The 24,725-nt window shown below is 38.2% G+C and overlaps 2 protein-coding genes and 1 long non-coding RNA gene across 4 annotated transcripts; 2 read left to right on the top strand and 1 right to left on the bottom strand.

Moving 5' to 3' along the window:
• Nucleotides 1–20,748, top strand: LOC100749725 (soluble scavenger receptor cysteine-rich domain-containing protein SSC5D). 2 transcript variants are annotated; one of them, XM_003491910.4, is made up of 11 exons: nucleotides 34–222; nucleotides 10,544–10,700; nucleotides 11,467–11,596; nucleotides 11,675–11,792; nucleotides 14,923–15,004; nucleotides 17,432–17,480; nucleotides 17,715–17,799; nucleotides 17,889–17,982; nucleotides 18,420–19,408; nucleotides 19,937–20,143; nucleotides 20,348–20,748. In XM_003491910.4, the coding sequence occupies exons 2-11, from the start codon at nucleotides 10,577–10,579 to the stop codon at nucleotides 20,480–20,482; spliced, it is 2,013 nt and encodes a 670-aa protein (XP_003491958.1). In that variant the 5' UTR covers nucleotides 34–222; nucleotides 10,544–10,576; the 3' UTR covers nucleotides 20,483–20,748. The 2 variants fall into 2 exon arrangements, with proteins under 2 accessions (XP_024225597.1, XP_003491958.1); XM_024369829.2 differs by lacking the exons at nucleotides 10,544–10,700; nucleotides 11,467–11,596; nucleotides 11,675–11,792 and having other exon boundaries at nucleotides 1–222.
• Nucleotides 2,427–6,460, top strand: LOC117152079. The gene is made up of 2 exons (XR_004462313.1): nucleotides 2,427–5,171; nucleotides 5,203–6,460. It is a non-coding gene; the product is annotated as an uncharacterized LOC117152079 (long non-coding RNA).
• Nucleotides 20,749–21,653: 905 nt separating the features above from the next.
• LOC100747256 (tctex1 domain-containing protein 2) lies at nucleotides 21,654–24,609 on the bottom strand. Its single transcript, XM_003491892.4, has 5 exons — nucleotides 24,529–24,609; nucleotides 23,805–24,368; nucleotides 23,164–23,297; nucleotides 22,925–23,058; nucleotides 21,654–22,639 (listed from the first exon to the last, which is right to left on the bottom strand). Exons 2-5 carry the CDS (start codon nucleotides 24,002–24,004, stop codon nucleotides 22,592–22,594), a joined length of 516 nt encoding a protein of 171 aa, XP_003491940.1. The 5' UTR covers nucleotides 24,005–24,368; nucleotides 24,529–24,609; the 3' UTR covers nucleotides 21,654–22,591.
• Nucleotides 24,610–24,725: the final 116 nt, after the last annotated feature.

Genomic DNA, 24,725 nt, shown 5'->3' with positions numbered 1-24,725 from the left:
TAGTCCTGCGCCGCAATGCGCACTCGCGAGCAAAACGCAAAGTGGATCGAGTCAGTACTGGACAGGCTACCACTGTGTGGTGTCACGTGTGTCGTCTCGAGAGAATTACTCGACGATCCATCCATTCGACGCGCGAAATTTCCCGACGAAACGAAAAACGAACAACCGAACGGTGAAACGGTCGCATTTTATTACAAATATCGGATTACCCTTTCTCGCGAGGTAAGTGCGTATAAGTATGTATTCGGCTAGAGTTCAAATCCGGACGGATTTCGAGCTGTAACACTCGCGTTTCACGCTTTTCACACTTTTGATACGTTCGAAGAAGGTCGGAGCGTAACGTATAGAATTACGCTCGTATCCGTACATAATGCGTGTATATATATACACATATATCGTATATGTATCAATTAGGTACGAAGATAATCATACTCTTTGTACTGGCAAAATAAGTGCCGCCTTACGGTAATAACGTTTGCATACAATGACGAACGCGTTGCGCTCGCTTCGCGCTGAATTATTCAATCTATCTCAATATTTCGTACTTTGTCGGCGCGTTATCGGCCTATGCGTTATTAAATGCGCCATCGGAGCCCGAAACGAATTTATCCTTGGCAAGTTATAATTTTAAGGGAAACAAAAAAAAAAAAAAGAAAAATCTTTCCCCGTTTTCGCCGTTTTCCCGATTTTATTAGGATACATAAAGGACGTTTCTACGATCTTGGTAGAACTCGTTCTCGTTAGATTCGTTCAAGCATAGAAAGTCTGAAACAATTAAGCTTTACTTTTACGAACACCGTTCGCGACGTTAAACGACGATTACGCGTCTACGTAGAAAACGATGCGAACGTAGAAAATGAAAAGGACATAAGGACCGTATGATCACGTTGGCACTGGCACCGCCTTTCAACGTATATTTCTGATTCGCGATTAACGGACTCGCGACCGATCGGCAAGAAGCGTCTTAAACGCGACGTTGAAGAGCACGGCGGCCAAGGAAACGTATACCGTGAGTCACGGTTGCAAAATAGACGCGACGCATCTCTGACGTGCGAAATTCGCGGCATTCCCTTTTGTGTTTGGCCGCGTTTAAAGGGGACGAATGAAATTCAAATGGACGTTTTTCGTTCATCACGTCAAACGGACGTTCTCGAAACATCTGTCCACGAGTAAACGTGAAACGCGCCAACCATCGACGTGCACGCCAGGCATAACGACGCTCACTGTTCGTGTTCAAGCCTCTCAAAGGCCTCGAGAGTTTTTCCACGCGACGAGATTAATTGCTGCACACCAACCCCGGAATATCGGCCGCTGCATTATGTCAATGTAAATATTAGGACCGGTGGTACGTCGAATATACGTACGCGTGCCGATACATTTATCGACAGCATATTTACTTTGGATACTTTTAAAAATCGTACCGGTTATTTTCTCGAGCATCACCGACCTATACATGCATCCTGTGTACGTTTAGTTTCTATTCGATTCCTTCGATTCGAAAATCCTTTCGCAAATAGCTTCGCAAATGAATGGCTATCGGCCTTTCTTAATCGTAAATCACAAGTATTTTCGTACTCTTTGGCGGGTTTACAACGTTGACGCTGAATTTTTGAAGTATTTACGAGCGTAACGATGCTAAAACTACCGTTACCGTACTAACAAAGATCTTACCAAAGTGCAAGATTCGAGAACTGCGATAATTACCGAATCAGTGTGAGACGCGAAAAAATCTCATTGTCGTATCAACGAACACATCGAGTAACTGAAATTACTTTATTTTAAAAAATGTACAGTTCGATCGCGAAAGCGTAGAATGCTCTTTGCACGCCTAATACGCGGATGATATTTAGAGCAGCTACTTGGCAGGCTGACTCCGAGATAACATTATCCAACGCTACAACCAGCTTATTTGTTAAAACGAGTTTCGGATATTTGTTTCTCTAATTATTGCTATTATCGTTAAAAGCTGCTTGGACGATGTTTTCGCGATCGATACCGACTCGTTCATTGAAATACAAACGTAATTTTATCGCCAAAGTAACAATTCTGGCGAGGTAGAGGTTTCAAGATCGCTTTCACTTCTGTAGCCGGTATCCGGCTGGAACAGCGCTATCCGCATTAACGCGTCGAAGCTAATCCGATCTTCCAACGATCGCCATCGATAGCAGGATTTTACGTAACAACGTTTTTCCGATTAGAAGCTGTCGCCGTTATTGTTCGCCTGAGAATTAAGGTTCGCTTCGCCAAGGCGCGTGATATTTCACGGGAAATTGTTAATTATAGGCATGCTGGCGATCAGGCTACGTTTACTACGCGTTGTTCGCGGCGCACGTAACCCAGTAAGCAGATGATCGTTCTCGATGGATGGGCGGAAGGTCGACTCCCACTTTTCGTCTTCGTGGATCTTTCATCCATGTAAGGTGTGTTTCAAGGACCGAGCGTTCAGCTCGCGCATACGCTTTCATATTCGTTAATAACGATATTCGCGTTCGGTTTACTCGACCGATGTCTTCGTTTTTCGTCGATCGTTGTCGTAAATTCGCACCTAAAGAATAAAATCTCTCTATTTTCCTCTTCTCTTTTTCGATGGGTTTTTTACGTCTCTACCAGACTGAAAACTGCGGAAAACTACTCTCATTCGTAGATAACGCGCGTTTCAGAAAACGTGGTTCGCGTTGCAACTTTTGTAGCATTCAACGGTAAGAAGTTGGAAACATTCTCGTCGTGTTCTTCGCACCGTCGTACGATCGATACCCACTCGACGAACCGTTTTACGTAAGTGAAACAGTGGACAGACGCGAGCAAAAACGGTAATTAACCTGTTCTTCTTTGTGTCAATCGATGCGAGGTCGAGCTGAATCCAGATGTCGCGATATTAATTTTCCATCGATAAATTGCTATTTACATAACCGCTGAAAATCGCATTGTCACGGAATGCACGTTTCCACGCAGACATCCTTTCATTATGCGATACATTTACTCTACTTTGATACATTTCACGAGCTAACCTGTGATTTCCCGTAATTACCTGCAATTACTTCGTAAATAGTACGCTACCGTCTCGTTAAACGCGAATATAATCGCCAATATAATCGCCAATATAAACGTAAACAGACGACGAGTAAATTCAAGAATGAAGAAATTAAAGAAGAATTCCTTTACGAATCTCCACCGATCGGGTATACAGTGGTATCGATAGAAACACCTTACTACGTGCTTTCTACATTTACTTTTTACCACAACCTTTGTATTTACGATTCGTCGTTCCACGTAGAATTACACATTTTCCGTCAAATTGTCTCTTCCTCGACATCGAGCAGCGGTATTTCCACGAACGAACGTTTAACGTTACTGATGTAAGACGCGATATAATAACGTAAAACGCGACATACGATGAAATTTGTTTTCCAGCGGACGCGTAAAGGGTGTCCGTGCTGGTACTTGTAGCGACGATAATATATCTAATATACGTGTAACCTGTGTGGTAGGAGCGTCGACTATAGTCGACGGACGAGTCAATAAATATTCGCGGTCGCGCCGAACAGGTCGACGACGACAAACGGACGATACGACGACGAATGCGGTGCGAACGATACGTGATCTTTCGATCATCCGGGAAAATACGGTGGACAAGCAAAAACCGGCGCGAACACGCATCGGCTTGTAGTTTATAAAAGTAAACTTTCGCGCCACCAGGCAACCGGTGGGCCGAAAATAAACGTAGATTCGCCAATTTATCTTTCCTGTAGTCGTCGCGTTGCTTCCTGAGAAAAGTACGGTCGACGGATTTTCGATTCGATAGGTCGCAGACGGATGCGATTACCTCGGATTTATCGATGGGGAAAAATATAACGTCCGCGGCCGAAACTAACCGGATCGTCCATAAATTTCTCAGTCACCTTTCTACGATATTTTTATATTCCGTGTCGTTCGTATTCCGCTACGTTCTATTCAAAATATAATGCGATATTCGCGCGTTAATTTAACGATACAAGTGCAGATGACCGCGATCAAAGAACGTCTTTGTCGCACCGTCTTGACGGTTGCGCGAGTGAAAATAGAGGAAGACGCGTTCGTTTGTTCGTCTTCTTTTACATTCTCCAAATTACCCGACGTTACGACGAAAAATCTTTCGAATCTATAGTTAAAAAGAGGACGTTAAAAAATTAGATACCTAAATTCGTACGACAGAATTCCTTTTAAATAGAAACTAATTTCTACTGAAATTGGATGTATTTTTTCAATGTATCGGTCTATTATTTTAATTACGAGCCTAGTGTGCCATCCCCTCTGCCCCTTCAGAAGAAAAATTTACCCAAGGATTATGTCGCGTAGCTCTTTAATCCTCCGCGTAACGCTCCGCCCGAATTTTCGTGTTTCAGTGCTACTTTCGTTTCAGCGAGCAACGAGGCTTTTTAACGTTCTGAGAAAATCTTTATGCTTAACATTGAAATATGCGAGTATAGATACACGTCGATAAGTACTTTTCTATTTTATCTTGAAATTTAAAAAATTGTACGATCTTATCGATAGAGAAATAAGATTACGAATGAAAATCATTTTGGCTCGTGCCAAGACAGGCAACGGCATTCGGATTTTTTCTATTAAAAAAAAAAAAGAAAAAAACTGTAACAGAGTTGGGGATAAACTTTGATTTTCTGATAGTCGAATGTCGTTCCGAAACGTAGGATATCGGCACGACAAATACGTTGCGACTAAATAAAGATTTCGACTAAAAAAAGGTTGCGACTAAAGAATTCACACGGTGGTTTTCGTGGCTACACTTTTGTAAAAGTTGCTAGGTTGTATTTACGGGTAAGAGTTAAAGAAAGAACTGGCTGGATCGGATACAGAAGAAAAGAGGAAAAATAGAACGAAACTCTGAGCGCCAGTTGGCTGGACTATAGCCGCTCGCGTGATGTCAAACGTCGCTGTTAAATTTACGCTAGTCAAACTACGCTTCCTCTCCGACTGTTTTCAACCGAAAAATTCACAAATCAAAAGGACGTTATTTAAAAATATTCCTTTCTATTTCTACACCATATGTAACTTCTTGTAAGATCAGCGATAAAATTAAACCTTTTTTACGTCGATCAAACCAACAAAATCTAATTGTAATATTTTTAAATAATAATTTTACGTGTATCTTTGTTCGTTTCATCAAGATTTCGGTAATTTGTTACGGTGTACGCCAATTGTTAGGTAATTCGGTCTTTGTTTTGCAAATTTTTGATTCGTCCCGACGTTCTTATTTTATATCTGTCAGTTTTTACATCAGAATTTTTCCATTACGGTAAAATTATAAATTACGCGTGTACATAGGTACCGAGATAGCCTTCACTTTCTCGTTCAACTTCTTTTCTTCGCTTGAGAAGCGAAATTGCGCGAGAAATAGAAAAGCGAGGAAAACGAAGCATCAAATGGGAAGAGAGTGTTTGTTTGATCTTTTGCTAATTCTAAAAATATTCCTTCCATCGTTATTATTATTCGAACGTTCCTATTCGAACAATTTCTCAAGCAAGAAACAGCGAAACGTTTCGTCACTTTACGCGTCTTTCTTTACCGTTCGCGTAAAAGATACGCAACAGATCTATTCTATCGTCAATGGATCGATCGGTTACCTTTCGATCGTGTCTGTCCGCTATTACGTTAGCAGCCGATCGTTTCATTGACGCGAGTAACCGCATTCTGGCGAAGGCCATCGAACGTCGACAAGAACGCGGACAAGAACATCGAGCAAACTCGATGCGAGCGAGTCATCAACGAAAATGTTGTCACTTGCTTTCGAGACTGCGATCGATGCAGCCAAATTAAAATTAGACCAGAAAGATCGGATTATGCGAAGTTGGGTCGTACAAAGAGACAGCATAAAGCCATTATCGAGCGATTATCGTCGTTGAAGGCTAAGCTAGAAATTTCGAACGATGAACCTTTACGCAGACGGTGTACTTCGTACTTTGAATTTTTGTACAACAGTTCCGAAACAGCTTACAAAAGTATTCCAACGTTTCCCATAGAAAACTTTTATGTGTATATATATATATATATATATTGTATGTATAAACGTATACCGTAAAAGATTTTCAAACCAAGCTTTTAGACAAAGAGCAATGAATACACAGTACATACAGCTATACACAGGTATTATTACGTTTAAAAAAAATTACGTCTATCGTGGAGTTATCGTTTATTTTCAAATCGTTTCCATTTATTCGTTTTCAAGTCGTTCGTTTTCGCGCGTTTGCAATATTTAGATCAGGCCATTTAACTGTTTCAGACCCATTAGTTACACGTTACATATCGTTTTAACTACATTGTATCAACCTTTTACACTGTGATATTCGATTTTAATCCATTTACTGTTATAATTTGTTCCTATTTTTATCGTAGAGATCGACAGGTACATAACGTATTAGCAACATTAAGAGTACGAGAAAAGTCGAACGTTGGTAAAGTTTGTTTTTTCTTTGCGATATCGAAACTATCCGAGATTACTCGAAATGTAGCGTATTTTGTCGGCTCGTCTTCAATTACGATCACCTATTTTTCTTATTACTTCGTTCTGAACGATACGGTACGATACGATGCGAAGAACGTTCTCGACAACGATAAAAGTCGACGCAACCAGCAACGACGATTTAATCTGGTTTTGTACTTGGCATTTGTGAAGTCGAGAGTCTGTAACGGCGAAATCGTTAAAATCGTGCAGCCATCTGTACAACCAGCTGTATAATTACACGTGTTTTATATTCGCTTAAATAAAGCACGCCCTTATTTATCAAATCGTTTCACGCGAAATACCAGCTTTCTCAAAATCATAAAATCATTTTATTCGCAATGTCGCAAATACGAATACAAATTTATTTACGATTTACGTTCATTTGACTAATTACATAATCAAAGCATAATTAAAGGGGATAGCTTGCTTTGCAAGTTACGATACTCGTATCCAAATTAGACCTAGCAGAATAAAAAGAATAAATCTTTCATTCGTGTAATTGGTCAAAATACGATATACGATACTATATGCTTTTTCACAGTTTCATATTAAACCAGCTTTTTTTTTGTAAAATCCAAACTTTCCAATCGTACGCTCCAATAAATATAGTAATTGATCTTCTAACGCATAATTGTTACATCAAAGTGGAATATAATAGATTTTTCTTCGCGCAGCTTCCACGCTGAACTTGTACGTTAACGCTGTATAATAACGTGCATGTAGTTGTATAATTTTCAGCGAAACTACAACAATAAGAATTTTCGATTATATATTTTTCGGCGTGGATTTATCTCCGAACCGATTACTCGATTACATCGAAACGAAAGACCGTTATTTAAATTTTACAGAAATTTAGAAACTTAAAAACGAGAAGGAGAGAAAGAGAGAGAGAGAGAGAGAGAGAGTACATCATTCGCAAGATAAAAATAAATACTACTTTGAATGTGCGAATCGGTGTGAACGGGAGAATTAAAAATCCATTGCGATAAGCTAGATCGTTAGAAGCTAATAAGAATGAACGGTCTATGACGCGATAATAAAAAAAATCTGCGAGTTTAATCACGGGCTAGCCTAAGCGAAAAACGTTTTGTCCGTCAGACTGGTTAGAGGGATACAAATTCTAGAAACTGTCGAGGTTCGCGTTTCAAGGTTTCAGCGCGGGGATCGTACGAGCGTGTCTCTCCTCTACGGACAATTCTTGGAAGAACTCCTTGGCCCCTTTGCCTCATTCGCATCGATGTCTCCGCCGGAATAAAACAACCGACCGTTTGGCGCTTCCCGTGGAAATACTTTTGCCGCTTACTATGGCGTCCCAGACGTGCTTTAAATAGAACCGTTTCGCTTAAATGGAACAATTTAACAGGACGTTTGCAGTATCTTTTCGATCGGTAAGCGGTCGATTGTAAGAGTAAAAGCCTTACGCTTATCCGTACTTGTACGACGTTCGTTGATATAATTCACGCGTACGATAGAATTCATACAGATGCGCATCTCGATCTGCGTTCGATATATTATTCTTACGACTCTGTAATCGAGTATCTGTCTTACATAATATTGCAAACTCTGCTTTCTCGTACGACGATTGTATTTGCTGCAACGTACGCGAAAATTACAAACTTTTCTAGAAGATGTGTTTTACGGAAACTGTTTGTAACAGAAGATGTTGGGAAATGAAATATTCGCAGGACAGTGGTAAAAATATTACGCGCATTTATTACGTAGTTGATATTGGATGAATATTTTTACTCGTTATCGCGATTAAGATACGATTACGAATCTGACGAAATCTTTCGACAATTATCGATAATAGAAATTCATTTTTCTGGTCTTGCCGTAACGACATATTCGTCGTTTAATCGATTCATGCTTACGCGCAACATCAAGCACGAAAGGGTTGATCGTCTTCCTGAAACTCAAATACGATATAGCAACGTATACCTTAGAAACGTATACGAGTTATTAAAATCTCAACTTTGCCTTTCATCGCGCGAACGATTCGCATAAATCGATCCACAGAACGATCGTATTGCTCGTCCGATCGAAACTAAGTATCACGGATCAACCCACACTACGATCGTTATACCTCTTTTAATAGCGCGTTACAAAACTAGTTTTCGAAACTGCGTGCTCGACAGGCGTACACGTAAGTACGCGTACGACCGAGTCGAGCATCGGAACGGTATAAGAACGGTCGAAACAAAAATAAATCTTCGTTTGCAGGTTTGTATCGCGAACGCCGGCCATTACGCGCGCCCACTTAATTCAAAATGCCACTGCTCTAACCTAGCTCGCAGCTGGATTTAACGTTAAACCGGCTTCAGGTGTTCAAGTGAGCCGCGAAAGTTCCAGCGCCTCCACCGATCCAGTTCTCCTCCATCTATTCGAATCTCCCATATTTATAAACGTTCAGCCTCTATAAATAGAAGTACTGTGGCGTTGGACGCGCGGACGAGTACCAATAACAGGATTTCAGCGTTCGTTTCAGCGTTCGTTTCAGCGTTCGTTTCAGCGTTCGTTTCAGCGATCGTGGCCCGGCTATCAGAAGGAAACGGACCTTTGCGATAGCAGACCTTACCTTTTCAAATTTACTCGTAGTCACGACCCGTCACCAAGTATACACAGTTTTAGATTGCACAAGCTGATCGACAGATCGAACAGATCCTATGGCTTGCATTACCTTTCTGGCAAACTATACCGATAATACTTGTCGCGTAATTAAACGCGTATTAAATTTATCACGATCAGATTTCGAACAGTCGCAGCTCCTGGTTCTCGCGAAACATCATCGGCCAATTATCAACGGGTCGCATACAGCTTACGTAAGCTTCCAAGCTTCCGGGCTGAACGAGATTTTATCAGGGCTGCACTTATTTTCGTATCGCGTCACGTACCGTTTAATTGACGCAACGATCTTCGTTGGAAATAGTAATCTTACGGACGATCGTTCGCCTCGCTGTTCCTAGAAAATACGTCTCTTCGAATATACGAAGAGATACACTCCTGTCACATTCTATCAATCCTGTCGATTAATCAAAGGTCAAAGAAAATTAATTAAATACCGTTTGTATACCAAAGAGACGTTTAGATATCGCGAAGAATCTAAAAGCCGCTGTCGCCTTTATGTATTCGTTTACACCGTTATATATGACTAAACCGCATTTTACGCGTGTTACGATCAGCGGTATTAGAAGCACGCCAAGAGCCAGCGAGAAGAGCAATTTGTCTTATAATTACAAAAATGAGATATCATTCGATTGGAATTACCAAGATATTCTTGTTCTCGCTGATCGAGACGTCCTTTTAATAATCGACGATCGTGACACACGAGAAGCTATTTCAAATCAAAGTCGTATAACATCGAGATGTACGATCATAATAATCAGATTTTCTCGGAATATTTTGCCTTTTTTTAAACGTAACGTGTAACATTTCACCTTGTAATTCGAAATAGCATCGAGCGCGAAGTGAAAAAACTATCGAGGTCGAGTAATTTAAGCGACTCATCCGGCATATCCATCGATACGTTCATCGTCTCATCGTTCTAACTTTTCGTACTGACTTTTGCATTATTATCGTAATTATCGTATCCAACTATATCGTTAGACAGGAACCTATCGTAATTTTACCATACGAAAGATCAAAGTTCTACCGGATTTCGAGTAATCCGATCCGCGAAGAGCAATCTGTCGATACGATACGTTTGTAAAATTAAACAAAAATGAATAAAAATAATAAAATAAATGATAAAATCACCATCACTCCAATTACATGCTAATAGCGTAGTGCCAGTGGCAGAGATATTCGGGAATTTCGCAACCACTTAACTTCGTACATCAGAGCGACAACCAGCGCCCGTAATGCACGCGATTTACGATCTCCTTCGATATAATTTTCTCTTTAGCTTGTAATATTTTTAACTTCACCGTAATTCTCGCTTCCTCCTTTCGTTCTTCTTCTCCTTTTCTCCTTTTCTTCTTTTCTTGTCTCTCTCGCTCTCCTTTCTTCTTTCTTCTTTTTTTCATTTCTGTTTACATCGTTGTTCAGATCTCGTGAGGCAGGGAACTTGAGAAGAACGCAATGTCAGCTGCAGTGAGGGAGAGAACAACAACGCACACCAGCAGAAAGATAGTGAGTCATGGCAGTCCTATATCGGGCCACAGTCAGTCGACAACCACGGCCAACAGCCTCGAAAACAACTTAGGTAAACCTTTAATCGTAATCCTATCCTTGAATCGTTCTTTTCCCACCTGCTCTCTTTACGCATCTCTCTTATGATTTCGTGAATTTCGATAATTTCATATCGCACAGTCGCAACACTGCTTGGATCGCAAAAAAGGATTCTTTCTATCACCGTAAGAAAAACTGATTGCACTTTTTTCTTCGTTTTTAAATTAATTATCGACTTTTGGAAAACAAATGTATTGTTATTAATTATTAGCGAATGCGCATTACTACTATTTATTGACTATTAATCGACTATTAATGACAAGATACCTTTGATCTAAAAACTATCATCTCCCGAAATCCATTATTTTTTATTTAAACGATAATCTATGTCTCTCAATGACTCTCGCATATATTACTATTCTCATCTTAAATTATATACCGTGTATCTTGATGTCGCATAATTTTTAAGCGATTCTACAACTTGCACACCACTACTGCAATGATATCAACGGCAAAAATAGCTTTGCTCGTTCAGAACGATAAACATCTATTTGCGTCGAAAAGCTCCATTCATCGAACCATGAATAAAATTTGTCACGATTGAATATATCAAAATCACGTGATATGCTATAATACTTTCGCTTATGATAAGATATACGTCGTTCGCGCCAAAATTCTACGCTACTTCGTATTATCAAAATTAGGTTAACCGTAATTATTCGACCGTGTATTCGTTTACAACGATAAGCATTCGTTATTGCAAATACAAAATCGGCGGAACACACATTTCATGGTTTCAGACGCTCTTCTCGAGGACTTGCAAACAAGTGTCTCAAGAAGTGCCACCCCGAGCCGAGGCGGCAGGGCACTTTCGCCTCAAGTAGAGTATCGCGTAGCTGCAAATCCCACCAAGGTGGTTTCCGAAGGCAGGTAAGTAAACCTAAACAGTGTTGGAATCTACGGAATATAGCTTGCCTTTTCTCGACTGAAAGTTCGACTTATCCTTAGAGCCATCTCGCCCACTAGAACCATGACCACCACCACCGAAAAATATGTAAGCACTGGGCCGAGTGGTGCGCCGAGTGGTATACCTGATTTGAACTTGATCGATTCGGAATTGCAAAATGTAAGTTACATATATATATTCATATATTCATATATTCATATATTCATATATACTTATATTCATATATACTTATTCGTCTCAGCTTTATTAATTTTTGTATGCATATATTTGTACCGAAAATAAAAATATTTCTATCTTAACGAACATTTCTTTTCATTAACTCGGATATTTTGATAATCCGTGAACCGTATCTCTGTTTGTTGCTCCACTAGCTAATAATGTGCGATAGTAATGACAAATTACTAGATAAAAGCTGTAATCCTTCGAAGTAACGCGTTTTTCGGATAATCCAATTACCTTTATACGATTACCTTCAAGAAGGATAGAAACTTTTGAATAAACTTTCGCTCGTTAACGAATTTCTCTACCGAAAAGGAAAAAAGAACTTACGAATAAAAAAACAAACGATAAAAGAGATGTCGCAACGTGTAGTTTCGATCTTTCCGACACTTACGCAACCCTTTGAACATTCGAATTTTTGCTAAATCAACATTTATTATGCAATTATCGACATATATATGTTACGAAATTGCCAAGACGCTTCGCGTTGCATAACGTTGCTATGAATGAAAAGAAGGAGATTACTTGACGTGAAATTATATGCAATATGCAGGCAGTTAAATCGCAAGTGCAAGTTAAATCGCATATACCCAAAGCTTAAATCAACTCGCTTTTACTCGAAAGAAGCACCGTTTCGTAAACGTGTAACTATCGTGGTTTTAGTTTCTGTTTTTTTCATATTCTTTTGTTCAAACTTGCCGATTCCAATTACACGTATGTATATCAAAGAGATTGTATCGCTCGAAATTTGCCTCGGGATACGTCGTTTGCGTGGCTCTATGTCTACGTACAGCGCTTGGTATAGAGGCTTATAACGTATTAAAATGATCGTAGCAAGTAGCGAGATCAGTCTTATACATGAAAGAACCGTAATCTCGTATACGATTTTACTTTGAGTACACTCTGAAACTGCTTACAGTTAGATCACCTTATATTTCAAACGTAATATCAAACGAACGAATCATTGTACAAACTATTTTTCACTAGCTGGTTCGTGTAATTATTTCTTTTAAATAACAATTTCTTCTTCCATATTACTATTTAATTGCGCTTGATCCATCAACATGAACAATCTACCGAACGTTTACGAGTTATTGCAAATAATCGATCGATTTTCTGATGTTTCCCGAGTCGAGTCTGCCAGTTGGTTTCTTCGTCTTCGAAGTATTCGGCTCAGGATCCCGAAAATTCCTCGACGCGTAAATATATACGGCTACCCTTCGTTTCAGGATCCGAAATGTAATTCGGATCGGCAATGTAATTTTTCTGTCAGCTTGTAGTTAAGCTCGTCCCGAAACTCGGTTACCCGCACACCCCTCGTTTTAACGACAATTGTTTCTTCTTTCCCTCTATGAGAATATACGAAGATCGACGATAAGTCGATGAAACAAAGCCAAATATTCGCCGAATTCCTGACAGTGTTTGTTCAGTTTGTGCGATAAATTTCAGCGATTTTAAACGTGACATCGTTCTTTTAACTGTTTTTAAATGCCATTTTAAGTGCCAATTTAAATTCCATTCTTTTAATATTATCATGTTCGACGATATTTTCGTATGATAATTTTTATTTTCATGACTTTGGTTTCTCGAAGCTTTCCGATGAAATTCCTAACGTTCTTTCGTATTATACGCGATAATATAATCACCGAGATATTCTCGAATTAATCATTTTGGAAAATGATATTTCGACTCTTGTGTGTTAGAGATTCTCTGAAAAAATGTGAAAAGTCTTGCCTTCGATCGAAACTAAAGAGATATCGAGACACAAAGAATTCGAAAAACGAAGCAAAACTAATGAAAAGGCAGGCGAAATATTTCATTCATAACGTTATACTATAAAGAACGTTGCATCGCGAGATGCTTCGTCCATACGTACGCGAAAGGAGTCGAAGAAAAGATCTTACTCCTGAAAGGTAATATGAAATATCTAGAAAACCGATCGATCATCGATGCAATTACGTTGGCAAGAACCAACTTGTAAATTCCACTCGACTCACAATAGCCACATGACCACACACGATAGCATCTGTGATCAAGAAATAAGACGGTTCGTTTCTTACGGAATGCGGTATCATAAATCTGACATCTTACGAGATACATCATACGTTAAAAGAGCATGAAAAAAATGGAAAATTACTGTTACGCGTACACGGGACTCTAGAGTAATTGCGGTATTTCCTGGCTGGTCAGTTCGTAATCTAACGTACAATGAAAATGTAGATTGGTTACACGTGCAATTTATCGCGCGCATCTTACACGTTCGCCGGATGAACTTTCAGCCGTCGGGTCCTTAAGGTACGTACAAACACTTCCTATTCTCATTTGCATAGGAAATAACAGCTTGAACCGCGAGAGACGCGAAATCTATGACAATTTATTGGCGTAGAATTTACACGTTCTAACTTACTTTTAATTGGACATTCACATATATGTATATACAGATGCATAGAACGGCCGCGCTAATATGAAATTTTGCATTTACAAGCGGTATACGGAACATACAAATGCATTATTATACATATATATTATTATTAAGCGTTAAACGTAATCATATTATATATTATAATTATCAAGTTAAGTTGCCAGCGTTCTTAATTAAAGGAATCGACGAAATGTGAATTTAAAAATGTGGATTTTCATCGAAATATAAATACAACGATATACAATAGATATACATATTTACTTTCGACATATCGCTTTAATTACAGTCATCTATGTATCGACAGGGTAATAAAGAGAACGAGCCGGTACTTAAAGGGCTTATAACAGTCATCGAGAGAAGCGAGAAACGTCTATCAACGCGGCATTATCGCGAAGACAATCGTTTCGATTTACCTACGCGTAATCGTTTCGTAGACGGACCTGTTTTTTTTCTCCCCCTGTAGATTATGCATATATTCGCGCGTTAGAAATCGGTAGTTGCAACTTTTTATCTTAAATAACCTAAATTTTAATTTATCTACTTATTTTTTTATCTGGTCGGTCAAATCATGTTTTCCCAATCGATATCGAGAAAAAGCATCGAACGTATGCGAACGATATTTCAAGTAAGACGATGATTCTGTTTTAGGTACAGCCTGGTCAAAGCAAAACGATCGCTTATAAACAGGTGTCGTATCAATATAACAAAAGTGTGGATGGAAAACCAATTGGTAAGTTTACGCTAACACCTATGTGCTTACCCCGTGCCTACCATATGCTTCTTTATAGTTAGCTTCAGACTCTATACAACGAACTTTTTATATAAATAAATTACACAAAAGCATTTTGAAATTGGCGACAAATGTTCATAGCCGAAGTGTATTGAAATAAAAAATTAATCGTTTAGTTTTCTAACAAGATTTTAACGATTTTAACGATTTTAACGATTTTAACGATTTTAACGATTTTAACGAACGAAAAGGGAAGAAACGGCGATATACGAGAGAGAATCGTAAGAGGAAATGAGATTTTGGTAAAAAGCAGGACGTTTGTGACGGAACGTCCGATATACCGCTACGAACCCTCGGGCGTGTTCGCGAGGAATCGCGCGCAAGCGCTGCCGCGTTTTAAACGATCACATAGAAGGAAGGGGAGAGCTGGTCACTCGTGTCGCTCCTTTTAAGGAGCGGAACGGCCTTGCAGGTATACGGTTAATTAACAATGAGAACGACAAAACGAGAGAAGTTGGTTCCTTGCCGCGAGATACTCGCCTAGCACCTCCTTTTCACTCATCCAACTCCATCTCTATCCGCCGTTAAATACCGCAACTCCAACACGGACAATTAAATGCCTCTGTAAACAGGATTAAATGACAGTAAAATAAACGTAATACCGTTACCGCTATATTGTTAATAACAGGTTATAAGATACCAAGATTATAATTTCGTTATGTCTATTATGCCACATTGTTTTCTAAACAATGTTAATCGTCTTGAACGATCTGCCAAATACGATTCGAAATAAGGAAATGAATATATGCGGTATAATAAACCAAGCAGAAGCGAATGCAAGATTATATCATTTGTATCATTTTGTGTTAATCGTCCGTATTGTCTGCATCGAATAAAAAAAGAAGGGAAAGACAAATAAGCTAAAAGGTGGTGGAAAAGGCTAATTTTTCGAATTTTTCGAATTTTTCGAATGTTCTGTCTATTTGTTTGTCCGTTTATATTCGCATCGAGTAAGAACTACGTAAATTTGCCAAACGGATATTGACGGAGCCTTGCTCCGTGGAACAGCTTAGTGTCCAGGAAAGAAAGTAGGATATATTTCATCTCGATCCGTTTGCCAAAAGTTTCGAAATATCCTTCGTCGGTATACTGTAAATCGAGTATACGAAATTTACTGCTTACTAATATTTTACTTATTTTATCGTTGATCGAGAGGTAGGCCGTTTTCATACGCGTTTTAAGCAAGTATACCAGCAAGGACGAACGTATAGCAAAAACGAAACACACGAGGTCAGAAACCGTTGACATAAAGTACAGACGATTGGATAATTTTAAGGACGAATATCTTCCAGGGAAACGTTGCTTCTTTTACATTTATGCATTATGCAAAAGAGAACACAGCGTTGCGGATTTGCTGAAATGCCGAGGTTCCGGTAAGCCGTAATCGTAGACTACGCTATTATACGGAGAAGATTTCCGCGCTACCTGTCTCTCTATATGGAAGTGACGTTGCGATCAGAGCGTGCGTTCTTTGCGGTAACGCACGATACACAAGCGTAACCATATTAGGATCGCGTATAACAGAAGATTGACCCGATTTCTCCCTTGTCCCTCTGCTGCACTTCGCACAGGGAGGAGATAAAAGGCCAAAGAGGAAATACGAAAACTCTGATTCGAGTCGACGAATCAGCGTCATTGAGAAGTCATTGGATAACAAGGGCGTATGACATTGTCGTTAAGTTAGCATGGAAACTTCAACGAAAGTGTTTGAGTAATCTCGAATACTCGTTCGAATAATCGAAAGAGCAATAATAAGCAATAATAAGCAATAATAAGCAATAATAAGCAATAATAAGAGCAATAATAAGAGAAATTGGAAGATTATAATGGAAACGAGGCGAGAATTTTAGAACTTTGATATTTTAGAATCGAACAATTTTCCAATCTACCGACATAATCCTTCCTTTTCCTTTCCTCTTTCCTTTTTCGCTCTATCAAATAAAGCTCTATTAAAAGCTGTCGAAAATGAACGTTTACATTAGAAAATCTTGATTTTTAAATTAAAGAAGGAAAGAGTCGAAAGATTAAGTGGCAAGTTATATTACATTTAAAACGCGTAAAGCTAGAAACGAACTCGTTCTCGCTCGAAATCCGGATTTAGATATATCAAGGAACTAAACGGGACAAGTTTCGATAAAGTGATTTTTGAATCGACGAATAAAACGAACGTGAAATTTACAAGAGCATATTGATATTTTATTCGCCGTTATACATGTATATTAAGTATATCAAGTATATTATACATGTATATAGTAATATAACATTATTACCTATTTTGACATAAAACGGAACAAGGTCATAGATATTCCCATTACGTAAAATGATGTAATATCGAGAAATCCGTTAAATTTCTTTTTCATATTACAGACTCGTGGGTAGCAGACAACGCATTAACCAACACCAGTTCGGCTTTAATGTACGTACTATCCTGTTTCAAAGCGAGAGCAAACTAGCAAACTAGCAAAATAGCGAAATAGCGAAATAGCGAAATAGCGAAATAGCAAAAAGATTTAATATATATAATACTATTTCACGGCTACTAATACTATTACCAACAATATACTGTAATAATTGCTGCAATAATTGCTATAACAAAGCCATGTATTTTCTAAATTATAATAGACTGTGTAATATAAGATATATTCTACAGCGATGATATCCGAGAAAGGAGTTACGAAGAAAGCACAATCCCCCGTGGCTTAGAACCGGTCGGCAAATCGGTCAACAGAGAACTAGTAAGTAGAGTTTATCTCTTTAGTTTATATTTTAAATATAATAATGTAAATATAAATATAAAAAGTATAAAAGGCTATTCGTATTGCAGGTGTATAACGATAGTTCTGTATCTCGTTCGAAGCAAACTTCGCCTTTACCAACAGGTACTCAGAGGGATGTGAAATATATTCACGAATCTTCCAGTAAGTATATCTAAACAAGTTTATCGTAGAATAAAGCAGACAAGTACAAGTTTATCGAAAGTTGTCAAAGCGCTTCGAAGCAAAGTTATCAAATTCAGCTAATACGCTTTATACTTTGATTTGCCATTATTATCCTACTGTATCGTTTCACTGGTCGAATGTCATGAAAATCACTCGCACGATGATGGCAATCAGTGATGGCAATCAATGGCGATAGAATGAATTATTGCAATAACATTTACGTATACGTGATTTTCAATACCTTTACCGCTTCAATACCTTTACTACCGTTGAAACGTACAATATTATTGCAAATAATATTTACGTTACCGCATAAACGCATCTGGCTGTTACGGATAAAAACTTATTTTTACGATAAATTACGATAAATTACGATAAATTACGATAAATTACGATAAATTACGATAAATTCGTAGGCTACCAAACAGAACCAGCGCAAAACACGACGGTAACGACTACGGTGCACGCGAGTGCTGCGCAAGAATATGGAAACGTCGAGTACGTACCAGTGCCATCGCCAACAGCAGCGATACCGATCAATCTGGCACCGGGTCCGAACACCAAAGTAACCACCACCATTAAAACGTACACTTACGAGCTACCAGGACCGCCTGAAACCTATTTACCAGGTGGCAACGCGCCAGGCACCGTTGTGCTGCCAGGTGATCAAACTATCACGTACACGATACCGAAAGGAACTGGCTCCACGGACAAAACCATCGCTTATCAAACCGTGACCGAGAACGTTTCATCTAGAACACCAGCCAGATACAGCAGTCCGCCGCCTCCTGTAACAGACGTGACAAAGAAATCTACCACGATCCATCAAGAGTCAAAGTTCTATCACGAGCAACACCATGATAGTCCGGCCAACGTGCAACCAACCACCACGGTCTATCATCCTGGTTCACCACCCTTGGCGAATAAAACAACGATCACGCGAAATGAAAAATACTATCAGGTGGATGGAGGTTATCCAAACGGGCATACGGTTGGCGATCGACCACCGGATCATCCGGCAACCACGGTCATCTATCAGAACCAACCACCGACTATAAACGAGACTCGCACAACGATAAATCGGATCGAGGAACATTATCCTAGTCGACCACCGTCCGCCGGACGACATCCGACACCCGATAAACCGGCAACACCGGTTAATTATTATACATCACCGGCACAGCCCACTTCCCCGCCGCAGTCTACCACAACAATATACAAATATTCCAACACCACCACGTCGATACCTCCGAACAAGAATCCCGAGGACCACGAACTTTTGTTACCTAAACCGTTCCCGACCGAGGCTGTTCAGCTCTATCCATCGAACAAGCCGGCTAACAACAACGTGCAAACTCCGCCCAAGAAGTTGGAGGATCTCATGGCATCGTTTTCTGACACAGAGGTAAGCATTTCTGATTTCTTCGAGTATTTCTAGTCGCGCGTAAGCGGCGAGTGTGTCTAGTCGGTGATAGGGAATCTCGTACGGTCGCTTTGCGTGCCTCTGTGTCTTATCCATGCGAATTATCGAACATTTTCACTTTACCTATGCAAAACCTTTCTATATCTATGTATCGCGTGGTTTCACAACTGCACAGCATCTATTTATTCCAGTTAATCGTTTCATCGATGGATCGATATTGCTTCGCACTACTACCAAAACCCTGCTATATCTATATTATACAGACAAATATTTATATTTATTTCACCTAATTATTACTATAAATTTTCCAAACTTTTCAATCTCCGTTCGTACATACGTCATACATAAAATGTCCAATAGTATATTAATATTCAATAAGTAATATTCAGTGGCTAAAACGGATCGCTACTTAAATTCTATCGCGTATATTTATGAAATTTAAAAATATGTAAGAAAAAGTTACTCGACTGCATACTACTAAATGGTAAACAATCTCTACTTTTTCTCTAGCGCGAGGTCCTGGAAGACATTGAAAAAAGGGAAAAGGAACAACAGAAGGAGTCGCCATCGGTGAAAAAGGAGGTTGACTTCGTACCCCATACACCGCCCAAAGTAAAAAGTAAAAATGTTGCTGGTCCTCCGGTTTATTATCCTCCCGGAGCAGCAGAATTCACTAAGAAAGAAGAGGCTAGTGCAGCTATGTCACAGTCTGGCGGTGTAAGTACAAAAAGTATTCTAATCGTTTCCAAACTGTTTCCAGTTATATTTTATATTATATTTCTTACTCATCCGTTTCAAAATATTTTCTAGCTATAAATTAATTACGAAACAACAAGTGTAAAGAATCGTCCCTTAGAGAATCCTTGCAATCGCGTATGTGTTACGTATAATATAAGATTATCAGCACTTTTTTTATTATAGGGAGGATGGCAAAAGGCTAAGGCGAAATACGAATACGAAGCGTCCGGTAAAAGTAAATCGAAATCGAGTAGCGGCAAAGCTGTTGTTCCTGTTTGTTTGCCACTTTGTTGCGCCTTGCCATGTGTAATTATGTAAATTATATCGATATTAATATCAATACCAATATCAATATCAATATCAATATCAATATTAATACGTATTAATCTTGATTAAGCGACTTATTAGTCGTGTTTTGAACGATCGCGCGTCAGAATCGATCACTTGTGCCACTTGCGTAGAATAAAATTTAGAGAACAACCTTAACGTAAGAAACAGTAAACGTAAGAAACGATTTTAAAAAGCTACAAAATGATTGCGAAACGATTACGAAATGATTACGAAATAAAATGCAAGCAAATATTTGTCTGCTTCTTCGTTTGTCATATATACGACGTATATATAACGATAAATAAATATACGATTAAAACTCGATATAATTTTAATTCGAAGTAGCAATTGTAATTGTAAGCTTTCTTAGTTACGCATAATCATACCGACGAATTATCGACATTTTAAATCTCGCTACATATTCTTACCTTAATCTCTACTTCTACTTTCTCTGTGTAATAATTTTTCCAATCAGACGTTAAAGCTACCACATCTCGTCCAAATTTCTTCCTTTTCGTTCTTTTTCGTTTCTACGATACTAACGTTTAAATTGCTTTAATACGCGTTATTACTTCGATATTATAGAGAACGGTGAATTCTCATCCTGCTGTATACAGAATTAGTCACAGATGCGTGTTCATACTTCAGCGATCGATCTACAAGTTAAAATATAATATATAAAAAATATAAAATATAAAAGACGTCTTACTAGCATTGTGTCTTACGTACCTTAGTTTCGGCGTCGATGAACGATCAAAGAAAATATTCAAAATGTCCACCGCGTATCCCGACTCTCGATACTGCCTCATCGACACACGCTCTACTGCACCACTTAACATCGAGTCCCGTACGATTCTATACAACATCGTTCACTCGCGTTCAATATACGATAGACTTTAAATGGTCCCGCAAGAATACATAATTTAGATCATCATGAACGATAAAGGATGTTCTCGCTGTAATCATCCACAACCCGAAAACGAAGGTACGTAGGGCATACACGTGTTTATAAGACGTTCTTTACTCGTTTTAGTATGTAGAATCACCCTTTGAAGTACGAACATGCATTTATAATTCACCCTGTGTATTACACTGGGTTTTGTTTAGCGTAGCATCATCCGCTGTATTCGTAAGAATAAAAACCTTATGTGTTTTTTTTTTTCTCTCTCTCGTTCCTTATTACAAAAATACTCTTTTATACTCCTTACAAGTTCTACGTTTCATCGTACGCAGTACATTATATCTATGTATAAAAATATATCATTATATAAACTACGTATTTTGCACTTTTATTAAAAATTTTATAAAATTTTGTAAAATTCGAAATAGTTTCTTTCGATAATTCTTTTCTCAGGAATCGAAGATATTCATTATCTAGAATCAGATAGAGAGACTCTATTCGTTAGTATATATCCTTTTATATCGTTGTATTATTAAAGCAATATTTTATGATTGTCTTTTCACTTTTATTACTATCTATCACGATGAACAGTTACATATTTATGCGCTTACAGAATGTTATCTGTATATGGATTTAATATGGATGAAAATATGGATGAAAATATGAATTTAAATGCAACAAATTTCAAAAGGAATTTAGATAAAGTTGTCAAGACAAATAACGTATAAGACGATACATTTTTTTCGTAGTTTAATATAATCTTAAAGTAAATAAATATAAGTGAAAGTCATAACTATATCATTCTTTTATCGTGTTTAAAAAATTCTTGTAATAGAATAATACCGTGAATTATGGTGCTATAATAATTTTAGTAAACAAAGACATGTAAATGTTATGCGCTCTCGTTAAATTTTGAGTTTGTGTATTATTAGAATACATGGTTACAGGATATGTTTAATATGTTACGAATATGTAAAAATTGTGCCATGAGACGATATATAGATGTAAAGTGTGTGTTAATAGTAGCTTCTGTTTCAATAAAATGACTACTCCACCTATGAGATCATCTTTTATTCTTCTTCATCTTTCATTCGATTTTGTTTCCTTCCATCGTAGGATACCGTAATTGGTAAACGTCGAATACTTGGTGTATCGTAATCAAAGATACGTATAATAAAGATGCGTATAAGCATTTCCTAATAAAAATACACCGCGTACACAGTGGCCACACAGAATATCGTATCCTGAAAAAATGTTATTATCTTTGTGCATTCGTTTCTTTGCTATCAAGTTTCTTTCGCTAATAATCGCTTTTTATAATAATCGCAAGAATTAAAAGCTATACGCGTATATTAAATAATATATATCGTATCTTTGCGAGTACGTTTATTCTAAAATTGATGTAGTCGAACGATATCCAATGTTGCAACTCAATTTGTAAACTGTTTAGTATATCGCTTGTTCTCCGTCAAATACACTATCGATATTAAACTAAATTAAGATACTAAAATTAACTGCGCCACTCTTACATTCAAGAAACTATCATACGCGTACGTATCTGCTTCTGCATCCCAAATACATCTTGTACCCATTTTCACCCCAGCACCATGCTGCTCGCCCAAAACGACATTTACAATATATTTGTAACGTTTGAACTTTAACTCTAGAAATAAGTACGTAACAAATTATTTGAAATTTTGAATTAGCTGATTAAACTTAGCGTATTATTTACTCGACGCCTAACTTATTTTAGAAAAGAGAATTTCACCTTTAACTTTCTCTCTAATTAAATCCGCTATATCTTTAGTCCACTGAGCTGCTTCCTGAGCATCGTAAGTTTTCGCAGAAAGCTGATCAAATAGCACATTATGTATAACTTCTTTAGCGTTTAACGGTTTAAACCTGTATCCAAATCGTTTGTTCACCTTTTATATTTTAGTTATAGTCAAAAGCGAAACGCTTCATTAAACTATCGTTATATATAAGTAGAGCTTAGCAAACTATTCGACCTACTATATTACTCGTTTTAACCATTCCTAATAATAATAAAAGTTACATTCCATGTAAAATGCATTTCATACGTTATTTACAACGACAGTGGTACTAGACTGCTCTGTATATAGTTTCTATATTTACAAATGATATACTTAAGATTATGTTACAAGTATATACTTAAAGTATAAAATCATATCTTTAAAATGAAAAAAGTATTCCCCTTGATTGTAACAACAATAACAGCAACAACAACAACAACAACAGCAACAACAATAGCAACATGTTAGAAATAATTGAACGAGATAAAGCTTGACGAACAAACGTCGTGTCGTTAAAAAAGAAATTCAATTAAAAACTCTCAATCCAAAGGAATAGAGTTCAACTGTAAAAAATTTCGATACGATTAATAGGTACTTCTCGTGTAACTGCGGACGTATTTGATAAACTGGTTGTTCTAACGTCACAGTTTCCGCGTCATCGAGCACCTCCACATTTAGCCTCGATTTTTCGTCTTTCCGAATAATCTTTCCTTCCTCTGGAACATCTTCCTGGCATTCTTCTGCTTCTATCTCTTCCGATGCGACAGTAGCTTTACTTTCAATATTGTCCGCCATCTATTTCAATTACGTTGGAGTCTAATTACAAAGAACCTTAAATATTTCTCACACTGCACTTAGGTTATGAAACCTATCGCCTCGAATCACAGTCGTATCAGAGAGGTAATGAGAATGCTCACGCTCACGAACCTGGTTGTTCTCGGACTAGTGCTGCACCATGCGGTCAAATGCCGAGTTTAAATTGACATGGCATACACACGAACCTATAAAATTAGCGAACCGTCCTGTTAGTTCGTGTGGCAACCTATTCGCGACCACGATCGCGGAATTCGAAAAATCGATGGTCAAAGTCATACACAGGAGACGATGGCATACTCCATCCGCGGCCAGCTTCACCGTCGATTTGCTCAAATGAAATTCCCTGAAACAGGTTGAACATGCGAAAACGCGCCTACGTAACGACTCGTCCAAATAACTGACTCTCTGGATTATTGAAATTCCATTACGAAACAGACAAATTGACAGTGAATGGGAAATTTACTTAACTTATTGAATAAAAATTAAATATTAATGCAAACAACCTTAGGCAACAATCCTTTCGTCGAAGCACGTTTTCGAAAATACGAAAGCAGTGTTGAAAACTTGTCGCTTCGATTCCTCAACTGAATTTACAACTATCAACAGCTACCGTGCTCTAGAAAATATAAAAAATGTCATTACGCAGCAAACACCGATTCTAGCGTATTGCGCATTGCGCGCGGTCAAAAATATGTTCTGA

The sequence above is a fragment of the Bombus impatiens genome, unplaced genomic scaffold (genome assembly GCF_000188095.3).
Source record: "Bombus impatiens unplaced genomic scaffold, BIMP_2.2 scf_0640, whole genome shotgun sequence".
Lineage (NCBI taxonomy): Eukaryota > Metazoa > Arthropoda > Insecta > Hymenoptera > Apidae > Bombus > Bombus impatiens.
Note: the sequence above shows the minus strand (reverse complement) of the source record. Positions and strands in the feature narration are given on the sequence as shown.